The sequence below is a fragment of the Psammomys obesus genome, unplaced genomic scaffold (genome assembly GCF_907164565.1).
Source record: "Psammomys obesus unplaced genomic scaffold, mPsaObe1.curated_primary_1811, whole genome shotgun sequence".
Classification (NCBI taxonomy): Eukaryota; Metazoa; Chordata; class Mammalia; order Rodentia; family Muridae; genus Psammomys; species Psammomys obesus.
In genome coordinates, this window is record NW_026596040.1 from 25,474,360 (window position 1) to 25,497,899 (window position 23,540).

Consider the following 23,540-nt stretch of genomic DNA (forward strand, 5'->3'; position numbering starts at 1 on the left):
TCCTATCTAGGAGTGACTGATTCTTAATCGTTAGCTTCAAACTAATTGTAAGTTTAGATGGGCCAATCTGATACTCCAGCAAGATTATAAACTGAAGATGTACCTTGGCCTTTTGCTGTGTGCCACTGTGCCAGCCTTCTCTTCAAGTGTGCCTCTTGCCCCCAACCTGGCCCACAGCATGCTGCCATGCTCTGATGGTATGCAAGACAGACTCAGCACAGACACCCTGCTGAGCACCTTCTTCTGTCCATAGGTTGTCTAGAGCAGACAACTGTATGTGTTTCTACAAGGCAACTCTATCCAGGGGTAGGAGGTAGTGGGAATATTTAGGCCACTCAAACCACAGCACAAGGCATGTATGAGCGTTCCCTGGGGCCAGGCAGGCTCATCACCCTAGGAGGACCAGGCTGCCTTCTCAGGAGTGGTCACACAGGGGCCTCTGCTCCTTAGGAGGCTGACTCCTCCTGACAGCTCCACCATTGAGTTCTGGCAAGGCCTGATGGGACTTCCCGTCTCTCTAAAGTTTCAGAAGTTCTCAGCACTGGGAATAAGAGCTGTGCCCCTGCTAAGACTGGATGATCAGTTAGCTGATTTCCGGAGAAGGCCAGCTCTCCACTCCTGTGATTCTAGCTCTCCATAAAGCTGTGGGTGAGTATCTGGGATATGAGGACCAAGAGCAGAGTCATGACTGTCCCTTCCTGTGTGATCTTCGATGGGCTACTCCCCCTCCCTGGGCCTCAGCTTCCTCACGTGATAATAATTATACAGCTGTTAAAAAGGTTAAATGAGCTAATACTTAGAAATGTTTACATGCGAGTAAGTACTCAATAAGTCTACTGAAAATTGCTCAAAAAAAAATTCCCAACACTTTATTCTAAGAATAATACAAGAATTCAAAATTGTTCATTGGCAAAGAACCCAGTCTCATTTCTGAAGATTTAATAGTATCCATGGTCACGCTGTGAGTCTGATCACTGCTCAGCAGTTTATAAGGGGATCGGGTATGGGGTCTTGATGGGAGGCAGGGAACAGCCCCATTTTGTAGGGAAAGCTCCATTTTTCTAGAAGAATAGGAGTCAGTCCACTGTGGACACTGTCAGACCGCAGCCGAGGCAAAGGCCAACACTCAGGGCTTCCTACCCAGAATATGGAATGCATGTTCCCTTCCAGGCCACCTTTGGAACAGCCCCACCCAAGACACACTCACCCATCCAGCTCGGCCGTTTCTACGTAGCAGAGGCTGTTAGGCTCCGAGCTGGACAACAGCAGGATGTCAGCCTGTCGAAAACAAAATATGCCTGTCACACAGGGCCCCGGGTGGAAGGGGCAGGGGTGGGGGGGAGAGAGTGGGAGTGCACAGGAGAAGTTAAGAAAAGAAGTTGCTCACTCACTGGAATGAAATCATTCTTCTTTAGACGGAGGACATCGCCAACTTGGATGTCTTTCCACTTGATAATTTTGAACCTAAGAATCAAAAATAACGACAGTGTGGGTTTTTAAGTTTTCAGGCCAAGAAGTTATCGCTCTTTCCTGAGTGTCAAAGATTCTGGAAAATGATCAGGTCACAGGAAAGTGTTTGCTACAAGTTCTCCCTTCCAGTGATGCCATAGGAGTTACCCACGCCAACTTGAAAGGCACTGGAGTACTTTGCTGGGTTCTTTCCACCTTACCTCATATAAGGAAGGACCCACAAGTGGCACTTCAACACGTGGTGGGGACAGTGGCTAGTCCTGCTCAGGGCTTGCTATCCCTCCCTGCTTTGTTTGTTTATTTATTTTTCTCTTGATTTCTTTCACCTGCTTAGTGCTGGTATACTGAGGACAGAAACACATGATTTCCCTAAGGGCCACCAAGAATCCATACAGGCCTTAAAGCTGGGTTCCTCTCGTTTTCAAAATTCCACAGGATAACTCTCTGAGGAATCAATGATTAAAAAGCTTCAAACTAGAATACTCTGCCCCAAAGGTTTTCACAAAAATGAAAGTCGTACTGACAGCTTCATAAACCTGGGGATTGTGTTCCATATGAGGTCGTGTAACTGAATGGGAAGATTTGGAAAATGTTGGCAACAGTAATAGACTTCTGAACATACAATAACTCAAAGTTCAAAGTCAAATGCTTAAGGATCCTGGGGTGTTTCTGAGAGATTGGTTCTGCCAATGATCACTGAAGGCCTCAGCCCAGGTTCAAGACTATCGCTTGTCAGGACTGTGGCATTTTCATCGTACACACAAGTGTTTTCTGTTTTTCTAGACATAACTGTTTAAATGTGGAAAACGGAGACTTTACTATTTTCTGTCATATTTCTCAGAAAGCTAGTACATCTTTGTATTATGCTAGAATGCTTGATCTTAAAAATTGCTGGAAGGGAATTGTTGAGAATAAAGTATGACATATTTGATGAAAATGTCATAATGAAGCTCATTGCTTTGTATGATAACCCAAAAAATTTTAAAATAAATTTAAAATTTTCTGGTTTTAAGTTTCTTACTTGACTTTTGTTTAAAAAAAAAAAAACATGCACAGGCATGAAGTATTAAATAAATTCTGGCTTAGGATTACGATAGAATTTGCAACAATTTCTTCAGTGGCTTTAAACTTACTTCTACCATTTGTACTATGTATTTATATGGAATCGAGTTGCCAGCAGTAATGATTCAAAAATAACAAAATATTGGCCAACTGAAAAGTGCCAAAGCTATTCTAAGTCCTGCAGTGTCAAATGTTCATCTGAGACCTAATTCTTCATGTAAAAGTAAATAAGCACAATTATCCCATTAGTATGAAAATGTACTTTCATCCTTAATAAATGGTAAAGATTTGTTTTAAAAGAAATTTTATGTTTTTTTTAATAGATAATAGTTGATTCATATATGTATTTTATACACTTACATACCTGAGCTTTCATAAAAATTTCTCAGGCAAAAGTTTCAGATACTTTGTGGTAATGGCCATGACGACCCTAAGTAACCAATAAAGCCGTTTTCTGAACACACACATCTAGTTACTATGTTTTCCTCCCATGTGCTTACAAATAACAGAGAACTGGGCATTTAAAATGCATTTTAAGTATTTACTAATATCCTGTTTCTCCAACTTGTAAGAATTTGAATTCCCAGTGACAGAACTTTTAAAAATGAACTTGGCTAATCACTCAGGAAATGAAATTCTAAGGGCTAGAGATGGTGCTTCGTGACCAGAGTGCAAGTTCACGTGTATGGTCCTGACTCCAGGCTCCAGCCCCCAAAACAATAATAAAGGTAGCAGACACATAAACAACAACAAAAACAGAAAGCAAAGGGAAGTTGATATCTAATTTCATATTATAATATTGCTTATATTATGATTTAGAAATGTATGTGTTGATCCCAAATTACATAGGGCACATTAGTAACTTTATGTCCCTACTCTGGGGACATCAGAAGCCATTCCGTTGGGCTGAGTCATGTGACACTTTTCCTGGAGGAGGCTTCTGGGCCTATCTCACTACACAAGGCTTGATCTGCTGTTAGGACCTGCCAGGGTCTGCTGGAGCTGCTGGAAATGATCCTCAGCTCCAGGTTCAGGACAGCGTGTGTGTGCGTGTGTGTATGTGTGTGTGTGTGTGTGTGTGTGTGTGTGTGTGTGTGTGTGTGTGTGTGTGCATGCTCTGCATTCCCTAGCGTCAGGGCTGCACATTACCTGTGTCACTGATATTCACTAAATAGTGAGGTATGATGGCAAAGAATCTCACCCCCATTCACAATACTGACTCTGGGTAATTCCAGAGGTAACTTCCAGCCCAGAACCCATTTCTTTACAGAGAGAGAGAGAAAGAAAGAGAACAACCTATGTCAACACTTACAACCTGGTAGCATCTATTTTGGACTAAGTGCCACGGAGGTGTGGCTATAAATTCGGTTATTTTCTCAATGGTGGGCCCATTCAGCAGTCTTTTGAGTTGGGTTTTCATTCCTATTTTTATCACTTGTCTTTGGAGTCCTTCCCTGGGGCTCTTTCTCATAAGACAACTCATTACTGATCCTTAAGTTGGTTGACCTGGCTAGAGTTGACTGTTTTCTGTGTTCCTTGAATAAGAGTTTATTGAATACTTTCTGCATGTTAGATGCAGGACGTAGTCTGGGCCAGGAGGGGAGAAACCTACATCAATAATTCCGATGCAGTTTATACCATGAAATAATGAGCACTGAATGTTCTGAAAGTGGAGAGGTGGGAGAAATTAGTTTAGGTGGCAAATTAGGAAAAGTGCGTGGACTTCCTGTATGAGCAATTTGGGAAGGGTGGACAGAGAAGCAACAGCCTGGAGCAAGCAGGCTGTGTAAGAGCTCCGAATTCTGGTAGCACAAGCCTCATCATCCACCGCACACATTCCAATTTGGGTTCAGCTCCACAGCCCTAAAGGAGAGGCGATATGAGAGATGACTCTCTATCTAACGTACTTGAGAAGATGGCTCTGGCAGGACCCGAGTGTGATCCTCAAGCCCACGCAAAAAAGCCAGGAACGGGAGGCAGTGTGTGCTTGTAATTCCAGCACTAGGAAAGGAGAAATAGGCAGACCCCTGGGCTCGCTTGGTGAGTCCCAGCACCTTGAGAGACATGATTTCAAAAAGGAAGGTCGGTAGCATCTGTGGAAAGATGCCCAACCTGGACTCCTGACACCATGTGCATAGGCACTTGTGTCCACATGAACTTGTACTAGTGCGTGTACCCTCCCCAACTCACAGGAACACATACAAACACACACACACACAGGCGTAATGTGCCACAGACTTCCAAGCGGTAATTGTTATTTTTCAATATGCTTATACATATTTACACATGAAATCTTTGTAGCTAAATTAAAAAATAGGTACCTGCCATCCTTAATGACTTCACACGTCCTGTTGTTGATTTCCTTGTCCATTTTATGTCGCGCCTTTGGAAGGAAGATGCGGAAGTATTATTTGGATCATCTCAACACATAAGACATCTTCCAACAAATGTCAGTAAGGTCAGAATGATAAGAAGAAAGTGGCTTTTGCAATCCTTACCACGTCATCTACCAGATCTTTGATGGCTGTGATGCCCAGCACCAGAAGTAGGGGAAAAAGTGTGGTATACCATGCCAGGGTGGAGATTTGAGGAATCGCCTAAAAGAAAATGAAAAGCTTGCATACATAGGTTTCCACAAGAGCATAGCTAACTTGCAGATAGTGGATACTTGGTTTTAAGCTTGCTAAAATCCAGTGTCTATCATCGAACAAGTCTATACACTGGAGTGCAGTGAGAAAAGGACATTTGTGCGCCATTCTGCTGGTTCTCACCAGCTTCCGGCACATGGAACAGTCTGGCAGACAGGGGTCCCAGAAACCATCTCACTGTGGCTTTAACTAGACATTACAGGGGGATTTCATCACAACTGCTCTAGACTGGTTTGTACAAATTCAAAGTGGGTGGGGTGGGGAGGAAGGAGGCTTTGGCTCTAAGCAGCAATGGGCTCAGTCATTGGTTACTGTGGTCCTGCAATGCAACTAAAGATGGCAATACGGATGGCTGCTTCTGAAGGCAACTGATTAGGCAAAGCTCCCACCATGGTCTTTACCACTGGCCCAGGAAACAAAGCTCCATTTCATCAAGAGGTGGAGGTGGAATGGATACATCTTTAGAAAAGATCTCTCAGAATCATTTGCTAATCTCTGGACCACATCTTGTTCTTTGAAGTTAAGTTCCAGAGTTCAAGACTGTTCAGCTCTACACATTCAAGGCTCTCCGGCTTTGGGAAAGTTACTTTACCACAGTAACCCTGAGCTCTTCTCTGCAAGATGAAGTCTGTGCTGGTGTTTACCTCATGGACAGCAAGTAAGCAGGCAAACAGCCTGTCCATTGCAGTCACCCTAAGGTACCTTAAGAGAAAGTATATCAGCTGCAGCTCTATCATGGACATGTCACTCTGTCTTTTTGTTTCTAGAAGTAGGTGACTGGAAAGTAGCCCACTGACAACAGAGAAACTAATATGATTTGAAGTGTAGACATCTACACTTGCCGGGCAACACACCCTTTCCATTCTGGTTAGCAGGTCTAATGTCTCCACACATCTGTTGAGTATCTACTTCTTCCTGGTGTCTTTTCTCCCTCTTCTATACTCTCTGCTCCACATACCCTACATCCCTCTCAGACACACGTTACTATATTTTTAAGGCTTTGTTAGCAAATCACAGTGGTTGGGTGTTTTCCAATCCAACCCTCATGATAAAGAATCTGATAAAGCCAACCGACTGCTTTCTCTTTATAACCCACATATCAGGTACTAAAGGTTGATTGTGAGCACTAATTAAATGCGTAGAGTCCCTTGATTATGGCAACCATTTCTATACAGATGAAAGTCTAATGCTCCAGATAATGACTCCTTGGCTTAAAAAAAAAAAAGTGCTTTATTTCTAATGTGAAACCAATTCACACACATAAATAACTTAGAAGCTTTATAATCAAAAGTATCCTTATGGAAAAACAGGTGACTAAGTTAAAAAAAAAAAAAAGACAAACACAGTAAAAAGATCCTACTAATCTTAAGGTGCAGATAGTTTTATAAAGCACATAGTTCAGTTTTTATTTACTTTAGGGATACACTTTTATCACCCAGATCAGTACAAAAATCAGTTTGTTTGCTTTTTTCTTTTTTTTTTTTTAAAAAAAAGAATGATTTCTTTATTTAAGAGCATGAGTGCCCTATCTGCACGTACACCTACATGCCAGAAGAGCATCAGATCCCATTATAGATGGTTGTGAGTCACCAGGTGGCTGGTGGGAATTGAAGTTAGGATCTCTGGAAGGGCAGTGTTCTTAACCACTGAGCCATCTCTCCAGCCCCCAGATCAGTTTTTTACAAACAGAATTAAACCACGCCAGTTGGCCCAGGCCTATAATCCCAGCAATTTAGGAGAACGAAGAGGGATGACTACAACTTCAAGGCTTGCCTGGGCAAGTGGGTGAGACTCTGCCTCAAATAAAACAGTAAAGAGGGGGCTGAAGGTCTAGCTCAATGGTAGAGCATATATGAGATCTAAAGTTGAATCTCCCATATCCGAAACAAAAATGCAAAATAGAACCAGAATGGTATTGCCGTTTGTTGCCTCTAAATTACTTGCTGGGCTGGTTCTCACAGGAGGCACAGATCCCTTATGGAGATAACCCTGATTTAAATAGAAAGCATCTTTGAGATTGTCTACTTGCTGCATACTTTCAGCATACATCACTGACAACAGAGTCAAGGCATCAAAGGGCATTACCTGCAAAATAAGGAGGATCAGGAAGTAGAAATTGGCTGCTCTCTTAAACTGCTCAAACAAATTCATGGGTAGAAAGGAAAATCCATTGTACTTGTATGTTTTAATTGCATTGCTCTGTTGGAAACAAGGCAAACAAACAAACACAACGAATTATTGGGAATGGTGCCATACACGGAGCAGACCCACCCGCACAAATCGCTAGTTCCCATAGCTTGTCAAAACCCAGGGCTATGACTCTCCAGCCAGAAGAACGCTGAGATTTTAAGTTTTTCATTCTATCCAGGCTTGGAACGATTTCAGAGTCTAAACCACAGGATACAGACACCGGACTGTGACCTTGTGGTAAATTATGCAGTCACATTTCTTGATCCATAGTACTTCTTAGGAGTTGGGGAAAAAGATGGATGCCAAGAGGGACAGAGCAGGAAAGTGCCTTTTATTAAAGGAAGATGAAGGCCACTGTGTCAGAAAAAGCAAAAAACATTTCCTGCAGGCTGACCGTGTCCTCCAAAAAGGCATACCAGAGCCTAACGCTAACGCCTGCTAACAAGATCTTATCTAGCAGGTCTTGGCAGACAAAATCAAAATGACTTCACAGTGGATCAGGAGTTCTAAGCTAATGACTGGTGTCCTTATAGTGATAGTTCTAAACCTGTAGGTTTTGACTCCTTTGGGAAGGAGAGTTGGGGTGGAAAGACCATTAAATAGTGGTCACCTAAGACCATCAGAAAACACAGACATTTACATTACAGTTCATAACAGTAGCAACATCACAGTTATGAAGTAGCAACAAAAGTAATTTTACAGTTAGAGCTCACCACAGCACAAGGAACTATACTAAATAGTCATAGCATTAGGAAGATTGAGAACCAGTGCCTCATAGGAAGGTGGGATGTACTGGATCCAGAGACACAAAGAGAGGAGACAGAAGCAGGGATTAGGGTGATGTGTTTACAAGCCAAAGAATGCTGAGTTTCACCAAGTGTTGGAACAGGCATGAATTTGATTTTGAAATTTTCTTAAGGAACCTACTTTGTCAGCCCCTTGACTCTGGACTTCCAACTCCCTGAACAATTAGAAAATAGAGTTGTTTGCTAAGCCACACAGCTGTGGAACTCTTGTGGAACTAGCAGGAGGAAAGATATTCTGAGGATAAGCCTTACACCCTTGTCTATGGCTATCAAACTATTGAAACAATAGTCCCTAAGAATTCAGAATGTTTCCAAGAATCTCAGGCTGGGAGAAGAAAAAGGCTGAAACCCGGTGCCAGCCAGAGGAGGAAGTTCTCTCCTGGAAAGAGATTTCACACAGTTATGACAACTTGTCAAATGGCATTGAAGATCTGACTAGAGCCATCAGGGTGACGGGCCAGAGAAGGGTTAACAACATATTGACAGGGACAGCTTAGCGATGCATACTTCTCTTTCTCTAGTTATCCTTCACCTCATGGGAAGATCTGGAGACGTTCTCAGTGTGCCTACACTGAATAAATTCTTTTCTCTGCTTTTAATTAATATTTGCCTGCATTCTTTTTTATAGGCTTACCGATTTTTATATTATGCATATGAATGTTTCATCTGCATGTATGTATGTACACAACATGCCTGCCTGGTCCTTGCAGAGGCCAGAAGAGGGTGCCATACTTTCAGGAACTGGAGTTACAAGCAGTTGCCATGTGGGTGCTGGGAACTGAACCAGGGTCCTCTGCAAGAGTATCAAGCACTCTTAACTTGAACCCTCTCCAACCCCACTTGTCTATATGCTTTATCATATTTTAAAGGAAATAAGCATTTTAAGTGAAAATATCTTTGATATCTCTAAACCCATCCAAGGCAGTCAAGTCAAGTCACTCATTACTCAAATTAAAAAAAAAAAAAAAGACTTCAGTGACAATATCTTAGAATTTTCATAAAATATTTTAGCATGAATATTTTGCAGCTACACAGGGGACATTTCCACTGACATAACTCTACTTTGCTTCAAGTCACACATTCCAACCTTCAGAGCAGTTAAACTTTAATAAAAATGACATTCTATAGGATGAGGGATGGTTATTAACAGACCCAGGCTAGTGGTTACGTAGATGGAAGGTACTGTTCAAAGGTAACAAACATGACAGTGACCAGGCAAACCCAGACTATTATAAAAAAAACAAATCTATCATTAACTTACCGCATATTTGCTCTCCTTAATACAAAAGAATTTGGTGTTCATAAAATGAGGTTGTTCATGGAACTTTCGATCATTTGCTTTGACTTGCCATGTGCAATCTTTAAAAGGGAACAAGAAAAGGATTATAAGTAGAAACAAGGGTCACTGGGAAAGGAATCAAAGTGAGGTCTGTAGAGTAGGCCCTAATCTACTGCATACATGATGGCCTCTTCAAAGAGGCCACTGGGATGCCACCAAGGAAGGAGGATGGTGCGAAGTTATCTGTGGAAGATGGAAATCTAAAGTCATAGAACCGGAGGTGGGCAAAATCTCAATTGTCATTTGGCGTTGACACTGAGGTCTAGAATCACATGCGAGACAGGGCTCTTGGCATGCCTGTGTGGAATTATCTCAATTATATTAACTGAGGTAGGAGGTCTACATTAACTGTCAGCTCATCATATGGGCTCGGGTCTGAACCTGAATAAGGAGAAGAAAGGGAGCCAAACATAGGCATTTCTCCAGGTGCTTCCTGAATGGGCGTGGCTGCAATGTGAGTGTCTGCCTCCACCTCCTACTACCAGGACTTTACTGCCAGGACAGACAGTACTCCTGAACTGTGAGTTGAAATAAATCTCCCTTTCCCTTAAGTTCCCATTTAGGTATGTTATCACAGCAACAGGAAAAGTAAATAAGACAGATCCTAACCTCACAATTCGTGGAAGGAATCAAACCTGCCAACAGCTTATCTCAGCGTTTCAGACCAAGGGCGCATGAGAACACATGACATATGTTTAAATTACTGTTGGTCGTCCTAGCAAGTGAATGCCCAAGTTTTGACTTGACTAGTTGCTCATGGAACATTAGCGTTCTAAAAGAACAATCCACCTCTAAACAGGACTAAAACAAAACCACTGAAGACCCAGAAGTTTTCAGCTATATTAAAATTTCAATCCCATCAACTTGGTTTCTAGCATTTACGTTGCTTCAAATGTTTAGTGAATGCATAAATTGCAAAGAAGGATATCACCAACTAGTCCCACACTTACAAGTCATGATCTTGGATCAGCATTGAGTATGCTTTTCCCTAGTGAAAAGCCTATCATTTTCCAAGTTCATTTTGTGCTGTTGTTATATCTGAACTCCAGGGAACTTTAGAAAGCTCATAGTGCCTTTGCTGCTGAGGAGAACGTTCTTGTCCAACAGATGTCTCCTTAAACACCTATCTAGGTCTACCATACCATACTGCTAACTTGATTCTCCTTAGGGTAAATCCCTGAAGTCACTGGCCAAGGTCTTCTCTTTAACACTGCAGTTTCCAACTCTGCTGATGTCTGTATACCTATCTTTCTGTGCACCAATCTTATCCTCAACTGTCAGTTTTAATTGTCAACTTGACACAATCTAGAATCACCCATGAAGAGAATTTCAATGAGTGAGGGATTGATAGATCAGTTTGGTCTATAGATATGTTTATGGGTAATTGTTTTTATTAAATTAATTGATGCGGGAAGAACCTGCCCACAGTAGGTGGCAACATTTCCTGAATCTGTGTCTTGTACCATATGAGAATGGAGAAAGGTATCTGAGTAACAAGTATCCATTTTTCTGTGCTCTTGCCTCTGGATGTAATCTGGCTAGCTTAATATATATATATATATTAAGATCCTGTCACTGTTTTGTTTTTGTTTTTGTATTGTTAGTTTGAGTTTTCTGCTATGATGGATTGTAATCTGGAATTGTGAGCCAATATAAATCACACACTTGCTCTCTTTAGTATAAAAATAGCTTTATGGGGATATAATGAGGTTGGCTGTAGAGCTTTCAATCATTTGCTTTGTCTTACCATGTGCAACCACTAAAGGGAAAAGAGAAAAAAGTGCATAGGAGCTCAGCTCATTGCTTTGTGTCAGAATATTTTGAGTCCAGCAACAGAAATAACACTAGGACTCTATCCTTTCCACCCTGTAACAAATGTCTCTCCAAAGCCTGCTTCTTGTGTAGGGTAGAGGCTCTTTGTGTTAAATCTATCCTGATATCCCTGGATTCCTGTAGCTATAGGACTCTTCACACCTTTGCTCCAAATACAGGGATGTCCACAGCTCGAATGGTCTAACTTCTGATGAGGTACTTCATGGTAGCCTCATGAGATATATGTATTTTCTCCTGTAGCCCAAGATATCTTTCCACTCGCCTGCAGGAATACACAGATACCACAGGAAGCTAGCTAGTGACAAGCTTCTTGAATAGTTGATGTTTCTCATATTCATAGTCAGAGGTCATTTATAAGCTTTAAGACAGGGAGTCTGGGTCACTCTGACATTGTTGGAGACTTGTGGCTGCCTCCCGCAGTGGCTTAGTCATGCTCAGCACAATCAATGGCTGGTTGGGCCAACGACATGACTTCCAGCAGTAGAATTTTAAAGCCCACTGCAACCTGTGCTTTATCAGTGCCACTCCCAAAGTTCGCCATTTATTCTATCTTCCGTCTGCTGCCCCTTTGGTCAGGCCCACTCCATGGGTCTTCAAGTGATGGAGCTGCCCCTGACCAGATCAGAGCGGGGGCAGGCATACAATTTGAGACATAGTGAATTCTTCATACTTACCCTGCATTGCAGCTAAGCCTCTCAGAGGGACAGCAGTGATGACTGCCGTTCTGGCCGCACATCATCATCATAGGTACCACATCCTCCTCCCTGCCCAGACTGGTTCCCAGGAAAGCCCGGGGCATGCCAAGCTTGTTCCTGAATTCTTCACAGATCCTCCCTGTGTCCTGAACAACTGTAGCACCAGAAGTGTCTACAGAACAAACTGGAAATGCTGAATTCATAGTTCAGCTCGGTCCCTTTCTATATCAGCTGGTACCCATTGTGAAACCCAGAACTCAGTGGAAATTTATGCTTAAAGGACCTTCCACAACATGGAGATGACCTCACTTGGCAGTGAGGCCGCATCTCCTGTGTTTTGTCTTGCTCTGCCACTCTAGGCTTTTACCACCCTATTCTATGTCAGCTTAATAGATAACATGTTCCATTCTATGTATGAGACGGGCAGCGTGCTGAGTGGTTAATATCTTTATTTTATAGCTCGCTTTATTTTATAAGACAATGAGCCAGTGTCCTCAATAGTAATCTGACTATTGGCATAAGACTTAGAATCTAGGTGGTCTACCTGAGCTCTCTGTTTAACCTGCCCCTCTACCTGGCTGTGCTGGAGAGGCCCTTCTTTTGGAACACAATCCTCATACCACTCAGCCAGCAAGAGCCAGCTTGGGAAGATCAGTTATGAGAACAGTACCACCTTTCCTCTGTTACCACGGCGTACAGCCACGCTCGATCTCCTAATATGAAGGTACAAGTGTACAGTTGCCATGAAGCATAAAACATGGATGTCATCAGTTAGGAGTCAGGCCGCAGGCAGTGTCCCTAGGCACTCAGTTGTTCTTTAAACTACAGGGAGATGACTTTCCCTTGAGTGACACACAAGTGGGTGGGGCCAAGTTTTGCTGAAATTAACAATGGGTATGACATGCCATATCAGAAGCAGAAACAGAGAAAAGAAATTGTATGAGAAAGGGATCATAAAACGATCAATCACAGGGCAACTGTAAAAATCGAAGTCATACATATGAAAATACTGTATCCTTTTTAACTTTTCAGCTTCCTTAGGAAACACGGATATTGCTGGAATAGATCAAGTGCAGACCGCCAGAGAATGCAAATAATGAACTGGATTACACTTCTGAAATCACAATACCATTACTGAGCGTTTCTTTGCATGGTTCGGCTGCCACTCATCAGATAATCCTAAGTGTTATGTTATGACAAGTGCAAATGTTCCTGGAATCTTTCAAGCTCAAGAGCAATTTCATCAAAAGGGAAAAATGGAAGCGGAAGTACAAAACACCCCGTAAGCGCTGTGATAAGATCTGCAATCAGAACGCTTCTTTCCCACTCAAAGAAGAGCTCTAAGGCAACTAGCTAAAAATGTTGCTTCTTAGGATAATCTTGAATCCACTCTGTTTTGCTGCGGTTTGCAAATGCATCTGGTTTTTATCATTTTTTTTCTTTTGTGTGTATTGGTGTTTGCCTACATGTATATGTATGACTGCATGCATGCCTGGTGCCCACAGAGGCTAGAAGGGGCCATTGCATGCTCTGGAATTGGAAATACAGACAGTTGGAAACTGCCAGAGGAGCTTTGCATGGGAGGTGCCCACCTGCAGTTAGAGCAGTTACCAGGGACATGGAGCAGGACGAGCGAAAGTTCCAAGCCAGGGTCTGGAGAGATGGCTCCGCAGTTAAGAGCACTAGCTGCTCTTGCAGAGGACCTGAGTTTAGTTCCTAGAAGTCACATAATGGTTCACGATCACACATAAGTCTAATTCCAGGGAACCCAAAGTCACCTTCTGACCTCTATGGGCACCAGGCACACACATGCTGCACATACATGCATGTAGGCAGAACACCCACAGGCATGAAATAAATAGGTAAGTCTTTAAAAATTAAAAATAATTAAGGTTATAGGCCAGCTGGCCTAGGCTATACAGTGACACCGTGTTTTAAAAACAAAAACAAAAATAGCCAGGCAGTGGTGGTGCATGCCTTTAATCCCAGCACTCAGGAGGCAGAGGCAGATGGATCTCTCTGAGTTCTATAAAGTGAGTGCAGGACAGCCAAGGCTACAAAGAGAAACCTTGTCTCGAGAAACAAAGACACAAACAAAAGAAATCAAACAACAACAAAACCCAAAACAAGCAAAACAAACATGCAACAATGAAACAAACCAGCAAAAAGCCTAGGAGGAAAGAATAAGCCATTCTGTGAATGAGCTGAACATAATGAGTCTTTCCGCCTTCCCCTGCGCTCAGTTCCTGCTTGAATTCCCTTGTATGATGAAGGCTTTAGCGGGCAGTTCCAGAATTTAGTCCTATCCCTCACACCCTCCCCGAGTCTGTTTTCATTTGTAAGTCTTAAACAAAGGGTAAAGCCTAACTCCATGTAGATGCAGTGAGGGTCGCCAGAGATGACCTTGGTCTCTTTATTTTATATGTGTGATAATACCTTGAAGGGCCTGGAGAAACTATCCTGTGTCTCTGTACCTGAGGTTCGCCACAAGAATCTCTCAGCTCTACTCTAGAAAGCTGCCTGGGTGGACAAGCAGATCTGTGTCTTTTCATCTTTGGTTGAGCAGAATTACAACCAAAGATCTTTTTAAAGCTCTGAAGATGGTGGTACATGGTCAAATATACTTACAGAAAACACTTAAAAACCTTTCTTCCAATACCCTTAATAAGCAAATTTATTTATTTATGATGGCTTTTGCAAATTAATGTTACCATGAGTACTTAAAAATAAGCAGAGACGTGCTCAGAGATTAAAAACACTTGTTGGTGGGTGTTGGTGGCACATGCCTTTAATCCCAGCACTCAGAAGGCAAAGGCACATTGATCTTTGTGAGTTCAAGGCTAGCCTGGTCTATAAAAGAGAGTTCCAGGACAGCTAGAGGTGTTATACAGAAAAATTCTGTCTCACAAAAACAGGGGTGGGGGGGTAGCATTTGTTGCAGAACTGGAGAGATGGCTCAGCAGTTCAGAGCACTGGCTGCTCTTCCAGAAGACCCAGGTTCAATTCCCAGCACCTACATGGCAGCTCACGACTGTGTAAAAGTCCAGTTCCAGGGGATCTGGCACCCTCACACAGGCATATATACATGCAGGCAAAACACCAATGCACATAAAAGTAAATAAACCTTACAAAAATAAAAAAGGAACACTTGTTGCTCTTGCGAGGACCTGGGTTTGGTCCCCAGTATCCACAGGTGGCTTACATCTGTAGCCTCAGAATTCTAATTAATCTGATGACCTCTTTTGATTTTGTAGGCACTGAATGAACATGTGTACATATACATGCGAGTTCATATACTCATACATATAAGACTTAAGAAAGCACCAGAGAACATTTATTTATGGTTGTGAGCCTAGCCTTTGATGTCTGATCCATCTCTCCAGCCCCCCAGAGAACATTTAGTAATGTGGTTTGAAAGGCGGTGTTAATGAGCATGCCTCTGTGAAGGCTAGCAAAGCAGTACTTGGGGGTGTTTGCCTTTTGAACATATTTTACTACACAGTCACACTACGATAGTAATTTGCAGCCAAAGAAAGCACCTTGTCCCATTTTCTAGAACAGGAATATTGACAAAGTAAAGAGAAAAAATTATGAATTTACCAGCAACAACATCAAAATTCAACTTGAACATACGGCCCTGTAGTAGGATGCTAAAAAGATAATCAACCAGAGTTGTGGCAACAAACCAGCTAGGCACATGTCCGGGAGGCACGGAACATCAGCCACCTGTGGCTCAGTACCACTCCACACCCGGCTAAGTGCTTACTGTCACGGATGCATGTAAGCACAGCTACGTGATGCCCAGAGTGTTCTCACAGGTGCCAAGTGCTTTGATCAGTGCCATCTGGCCAAGGAAGTAAGCATGGCCTCGTCCCTATCCTTTTTACTGTTTTGAATTCTCATTTACAAAGACACCACTGACCAAAAGCCTGGATTAGTTAGCTGGTGTGAGCTGCAATCCGCTCAGGAGGCTAGGAAAAAATCAGTTATCTTAGTATCATAATATTAAGAGAAGAAAACCAATCTTCGCCGACAGGCATGGGTACAGGGCACAGGCAGGCAAAGCATACACACACAAGAATGCAAACAGTTCTTTCACAGGAGAAAAGATACCGAAGATCAAACAAAAATGCTGTGTTCATAGAGGTACCATTTTTTTTTTTTTTGATCTTATGATGTTAAAATTCTGGCAAAGAATAAAGAATCTCATGAGACTTGAGTTAAAGAGTGAAGAATTGGGTCCTGTGGCTGGCCTCTGTGGGGAGCAGTTGGGCTATGTCTCCAGGTTTGTAGTGGAGTGTATTCCGACTTCCACGGGTAATCCTCCATGTGTGTACTTTTTGGCAGAGGAGACATGGCACGGGGCAGAACTCCTGAATCCAGTCAAAATTTCCAAGGATTAGGAATAAGCAAAATGCCTACTAGGAGCAGTTGGTTAAAAACATTCATGTAATGAAAGCCTACGCTGAGAGAAAAAAAAGCAGCATAAAACAGATGATGTGGCTTTCTATGACAGGAAAATTTTCCACACCACATGGCCAGCTGACAAAGGCACAGGGCATCTATCATCCTATGCTTTCGGCTACAAGATGCAGAGGAAATGCATGGTGGGATTGCATGCACACACAGAGCAAAAGGTATGTGAGGGTTTGTGCATATCCATATGTGTGCCATGTACCTCTAGAAGGATCTCTGAGACAATAGGAAGAACAAGTTTCTTTCCAGAAAAGGAAAATTCACGGCTGAGGAAGAGCCAGGGAAGGGAGAATTTATTTTTACTCCCTACTCATGCAAATTAGATTCATTTGCATATATTATCATTAAAATGTGCTTATGAGTCCATTAACTTCTTTCAATTTACATAGCCATGGAAATAAGTATAAATATCCCTTAAAATATTTTTTTGAATAAGAATACATGTTGTACAGCTCTACATAGATAAACACAAAGTTCAAAAGCATGCAGAACTAAACTACAGTATTTAAAGATGTGGATTCAGATAGCAAAACAAAATAGAAAAGAAAAGAGGCTGTGGCTATGGAAATAAGGATGGAACCAGCAAGATGGCTCAGAGGACAAAGATGCCTGCGGCCAAGCATGACCACCTGAGTTTGAAGAAGAGAGCTGTCTCCTACAAGTTGTCCTCTCACTGCCGCACATAGGCAATGGCACACACGCAGTACATACACACACCAAACATAAACAAATGAATAAACAAACAAACAAATAAATAGGTACTAAAATGTTTTAAAGAAGGACGGAGGGTTTCCTCTGAGCAGACAGGAGAGACGAAATGAAAATCCTCCAGGCAATCAGCCATATATATATGCTCATGCTTGCCACGGGGACAGTTCCACGTGTTCATGAAATAACTGCTTAGCAGGGCACTTGTGTTCTCTGTGGTTTTCAGGATTGTAAAATATAGGAAGAGAAAGCCATCAAAGCCAGATGTGCATCAGATGTGTTAGCCTATGATCCCAGTGCTCAAGAGGCAGAGGCAGAAGCAGAGGCAGAAGGATGGCTGCAGGCTTAAGTCCGGCCAGGTCGTTGTATTTAACAAGTTCCAGGACAGTCAGGGCTACATAGTCACACCTTGTAGCAAAACCACAAACAAACAAACAAACAAACATAAATAACCTAAATTAAAAAAAAAAAAACTAAAAAGGAAAAAAGACAAGCATGCAAGTAAACAGAAAGGGAAAGCAGGGAAGTGGGAAGTAGCCCAGGGCTCTGACAGCTGGCATGATGGGCACAGGTGATGGAAATTACCTAAGGGAAAGGTGTAATAGTGCCACCAGCCACGTTCTTCTGAGGGGTTCTGATTGTGTGCCTGGGAGGGAGTCAAACTGGCCCTGGTGGGAGTTGAGGTTAAGAGACGTCAGCCTGGTCCTTTCTATGTCTGCAGGAAGGCTCTGCCTACCTCAGCTCTCTGAACCCAGCTCTGCTGGGTCCTTCCACTCCAGTGTGGGCCAAGTGTAGCAGCTGCTCTGCCAACAGGCTGCAAGTGGTGAAAGGGAAGATGCCCATCAGCTCATAGAATGAGTCTCACCAGGGCCACAGGCTCTGAAGTCATGGATGGAGAGAGAGCAAGCAGATCAGCGGGAGTAATGTCCACAGCAGTGATTCTACGAACAATGGTTCTAGATTGCCAGCACTTGTTACCCTGTGGCAGCGGAAACTGCAGACGGAGCTCAGTGGTTTGTTCTCACAAGCCAATTGTGTGGCTCTTCTGTACATTCAAATTCAGAAAGCACAGATATGGAGTGAGATAGATGTGAGAGCCTACCAAAGAGAGACATCTGTGGACCAAGCCTAACCTCAACCTCCAAAACCCCAACTGTCCAGCCAGGGGAGGGAACACAGAGGTGCCTAAACACCCAGACAATGAGATGGCCATGTACTAAATGACACTTGGTGGCATGCGGTGGGAACATACGTGACTTGTATTGACTACCAGGTTTCTGGTTTGCTTTTGTCTTTTGAGGTGGGGTCTTGTAAAAACAATACAAAGGTTTTTTTTTTCCTTGTTCCAGCTCCTAAATAATGACACAGAGACCCACTGCATTTATTAATAACCTTTAAAGCACTACAGCTGGGCAGATACTGATCTATTCTAACCTATCTACACTGGCCTGGCTACTTTTCTGCATGTGCCCTGTGTTACTTGCCATCATAGTCTTGCTTTGGCTGTTTCTGCTCCATCTGTCTGTCCTCATGGCGACTCCTCCTCTCTCCCTCTTCATCATTCTCTGGTCCCTATCTGAGACACCCTGATAGGGTATCTGTCCTCTCTGCCCAGGTATAGGCTGATCAGCTTTTTTAATTAACCAATCAGAGATGATGGAGAACAATTTTTACACAACATTGAGACAGGAGACTCTTCATAGTAGTGACAATGCCCACTGGACTTGGGGGCAGAAATCTCAGGGCACAGAAATCATCATCTGAATACACAATGTACAAGACCATCCCCTAACAGGGGGCCAGGCTGACTTTGAATTTGTTACCTTTCTATCTTAGCCTCCGGACTACCAGGCTTACATGATTCTTATTAGTTCATAGTTACGCCAGTAAAGGAGGAGGAGAAAGGTCCAACAGTGATTCAAGGAAACAGGATGTTATTAGGAAGAACATAAAGTGAACAGCTTGGCTCACATGTGAAAAGCTGGGCACTGCAGGACCACAAAGGCCACCAGCTAGGACCTGGAAGATGGTGGGGCCTGGGACCCCATGACAATACATATGTCATGTGCTTTTGAGGGGAAACTGACATGGTCCAACTGAACTTGACATCAGTCACACAGCAGTAAGGATATATTTGGAAGACACAAGACTTGTGGCAGAAGACCAGGGCCTTCATTAAAGGTAGCATGAACAAGGACTCCTTGTTCCGGTCTTAGAAATAGAGAAGAAACAGCTTTAAGAGCTACCTTGCTCTTTCTGCAATGAAGCCGAAAAGAATTAAAATAAAAATGGCAACAAGAGTAACCCAAGGACAAACTAAACTCACAAGCCCGGCCAGCACCCAGCCTTGCAAAGATGGAAAGGTCGTCCAACAAGAAACCCTACACTTAAACAGTAGAGCATTCTGCAGTCCACTGTGTGTGTTAGGAAAAAAAAAAAAAAACTAGATTGTGCAGTTCTAGAGCATTAACTTTAGTGTTGATGCTGTCTATGGCTACACTGTCCTGATCACCACCTGATCCCGTATGATTTCAGAAGCCAAGTGGGGTCAGCCATGGTTAGAAATTGAATGGGAGATGACAATGTCAAGTTACAATGTCAAAGGGTTAGACAGACCCGGGATGTCTAACATGAGATATCTCAGCAGGTACAGGTCCTCATCCCAGGGCCCATCAGTGGAAGGAAAAAAACAGCTCCCACAAGCTGTCCTCTGACTTACAAACAGACATTAATAAACACACAAATAGATATTAAAAAAAAGAAAAGGACAGTCCCGATAGTGGGGAGATGGCTTTAGTTGAGGAGTTGAACTAAAATTATCTATGAGATCTGTGAGTGGGAATGCCCACTAGGTATGGCAGATACAAGTCAGATAGGGGCACAAATGTGTTGCTGAGGGCAGGAGTTGCTGAGGGCAGAGGAGGAAGGTTCTTATCTTCCCCTTAGAAAAAAGGAAGGTTCAGAGAGAGCCTTGTAATGGAAGTTTTGGTTTCGTTGTAAACCCAGTTATGTCATGTAAATATGTTTTTGTTTTAATCCCAAGTGTGGAGTTTTAGTTTGTCCACAGCTATTGTCTCATGTGGGGCATGGCCTTTGCCAGCTGGTGACAGCCTGCCTTGTGCAGCACGGAGAGGGGCGTGGTCTAGAGCTCTGAGGATATAAATTTGAGAGCCCAGAAAGAGAAAGTATGGCATGTGGTGTTGGCGTGTAGCATGTAGCAGTTTGCAGAGATCAGGGATGGACAGCGTGGCAGTTTGGAGCAGACAGATGGAGACAAACACTTCAGGGGGAAGCTTGGAGGAGAGAGCTGGCTCTGCTGTTGACAGGGATTGGTATAGAGCCTTAAAGAGCCCATTGACACTAAACAGCCAGCAGAAGTAAAGGGGTCTGCTCTCCTTCTTCCTACCAACCTTCTCTCTTCTACTTAGGATTAGGGGGTTGGAAGGGAGAGGATTTAAGAAACCCCAAATAAAATGGAATTTAAAAACAAGCACTACATTGTTTTACAGTTCTTTCTTTCTTTCCTTTTCTTTTTTTTATTTTTATTTTTCTGTGCAGCTTTGCCTGTCCTGGACTCACCTCACAGATCAGGCTGGCCTCAAACTCACAGTGATCCACCTGCCTCTGCCTCTCTGAGTGCTGGGATTACAGGTGTGGGCCACTAGATCCAGCTGGTTCTTACCTGTCTTATGATCACTGTGAAGAGAAGAGTAATGGTTATTAAGGCTTACTGCCAGCCTGATAATTGACAGCCCTAGAATTACCTAGGAGACACATTTCTGTGCATGTCTATGAGGAAATTTCTAGATGAGGTTGACAGAAGTGGGAAGTCCCAGCCAAAATGCAGGCAGCACCATGTCATAGGCTGAGGTCCCAGAGAACACAGAAAGGATAAAACCAGCTGAGAGCAGCTCTCATCTCTGTCTCCCTCCTGACTGTGGGTCCATGAGAGCAAACTGCCTCATACTCCAACAGCCATGCCTTTCCTGCCATAATAAGCCACCTCCCCCAACCCTTATGTAGCTTTGTGTCCACTATTCAGACACAGCAATGAGAAAAGCCTGGAGAGCTTCTGAGTAGGAAGACTAGAGCTGATGGTGCACTCAAAAAATGTATCATGTTCATTTGCTTGATTTGACTGTTGCCATTGATTAATTAATGAATCTCAATAATTGATAGGTTGAAGGCAAAGCAAAAAACTGAATGATGTTCATTGGTGTTGGAGAAAGAAAAGAAGAATAAGGCGGAGGGAGGTGCAAGTCTAGAACCAGAGTAGAAAGATGGGACCCCAGGCAACAACAGCACCCCCTGATTGGCTAGGAGATGGGCAGTCTCCAACCAGTCATCTCAGTTTTTAAATTGTCCCAGGATAGCTGCTGGAAAAAAGAGGAAGTGCGTATGTATTTTTTCCCATGGCACCAGAGACTGGCTTCCATGTTGTTCCCCCATGGGTCATCATCGTAACATTCCTTCCTGCCAGAGTCTCTGCATGTGATCTTCCTGTGAGCGCCCCTCTCATCTGATCAACCTCTCCTCTTCCAGATGACAGGCCAGCATCATGAGGAAGCCCCCTGGATCCACCAGGGACATATTCCCTGCTGCAGGTCAATCCATCAAAAGACCACATAAGTGACACTTTTAGTCTCACTGAGAACATTAGTGTTATCCTTGTCAGTGGGTGTGGGCTGGCACCTTTCTCACAGAAGTCTATATGAAAGCAAAAGCCCTGGGGTGCAGAGGCAGAGAAGACCCCACATTTAAAAAAAAAAAAAAAAGCCTGATCACTGGGAATGCTGGAATTCATCCAGCCATCTATCCCTCCCTCGCTCATGGATTTGGGCAAGAGTGCTCTGTTAATAAATGACCCTGCAGCTTCAGTGTGGGAGACCAGAAGAATGCAAATGCTCCAGAGGAAAAAAAGAAGGGGTGAAGATGAAGATCTGCTAATAGAAAAATGAGGCAGAAACTGAGGGTGGGGGAAGACAGTTTAGATTTGGAGATTAAGAAAGAACTTCCAGGCAGAAGGTGACAACAGATATTTATTAAAGTCCTTCACATTTATTTCTGGTTTAATTCTTACAACTGCCCTAAAACTTGTCCTAATATCAATCCAATTTTAGAGATAAGGACCCAGAAGCACAGGAAAACAAAGCCCCTTTCCTTAAGGGCAGTTAGAAAATAGAGAATAGACTTAGAGGGCTACACAGCTTGAGTCCAGGGTCTTCCCTCTCAACCACCGCATACTGGCATTCTCAGGGACATGCTTTTGGGCCTATTACATGGGTACTCTTAATTTATATTTTTTTTAAATTAGTGTGTGTAGATGCCCCTCAGTTGAGGAATAGATACAGAAATTGTGGTACATTTATACAATGGAATACTACTCAGGAAATCATGAAATTTGCAGGTAAATGGTGGGATCTAGAAAAGATCATCCTGAGTGAAGTATCCCAGAAGCACAAAGACACACAGGGTATATACTCACTTATAAGTGGCTATTAGATATATAATATAGGATAAACATACTAAAATCTGTACACCTAAAGAAGCTAATCAAGAAGGAGGACTCTGAGTAACATACTCAATCTTCATTCAAAAAGGCAAAGAGGATGGACATCAGAAGAGGTAGAAAACAGGGAACAAGAGAGGAGCCTACCACAGAGGGCCCCTGAAAGGCTCCTCCCTGCAGGGTATCAAAGCAGATGCTGAGACTTTTAGCCAAACTTTGGGCAGAGTGCAGGGAATCTTATGAAAGAAGGGGGAGATAGTAAGACCTGGAGAGGGTAGGAGCTCCACAAGGAGAGCAATAGAACCAAAAAATCTGGGCACAGGTGTCTTCTCTGAGACTGATACTCCAACCAAGGACCATTCGTGGAGATAACCTAGAGCCCTTGTACAGATGTAGCACATGGCAGTTCAGTGTCCAAGTGAGTTCCATAGTAATGGGAACAGGGACTGTCTCTGACATGAACTGATTGGCCTGCTCTTTGATCACCTCCCCCTGAGGGGGAAGCAGCCTTACCAGGCCACAGAGAAAGACAATGCAGCCAGTCCTGATAAGACCTGATAGACTAGGATCAGAAGGAAGGGGAGGAGGACTTCCCCTATAAGTGGACTGGGGGAGGGGCATGGCTGGAGAAGAGGGAGGAACGGTAGGATTAGGAGGGGAAGAGGAAGGGAGTTACAGCTGGCATACAAAGTGAATAAACTGTAATTAATAAAAATAAAATTAAAAATTGTGAGCTTGAAAAAATATAGTGAGTGTGAGTGTGTGTGTGTGTGTGTGTGTGTGTGTGTGTGTGTGTGTGTGTGT

At 43.1% G+C, this 23,540-nt stretch overlaps 1 protein-coding gene across 1 annotated transcript in view; it reads right to left on the bottom strand.

Annotated features, from left to right (window-relative positions):
* Atp8b1 (ATPase phospholipid transporting 8B1) overlaps positions 1 to 23,540 on the bottom strand; it is a 125,719-nt gene that overhangs the window by 39,411 nt on the left and 62,768 nt on the right. The window contains exons 3-8 of the mRNA XM_055622703.1: positions 9,438 to 9,535; positions 7,266 to 7,379; positions 5,031 to 5,129; positions 4,854 to 4,915; positions 1,392 to 1,464; positions 1,208 to 1,278 (exon numbers count right to left, since the gene is read on the bottom strand). Coding sequence (XP_055478678.1) covers positions 1,208 to 1,278; positions 1,392 to 1,464; positions 4,854 to 4,915; positions 5,031 to 5,129; positions 7,266 to 7,379; positions 9,438 to 9,535 — 517 coding nt within the window. The remainder of the gene's footprint in view (positions 1 to 1,207; positions 1,279 to 1,391; positions 1,465 to 4,853; positions 4,916 to 5,030; positions 5,130 to 7,265; positions 7,380 to 9,437; positions 9,536 to 23,540) is intronic.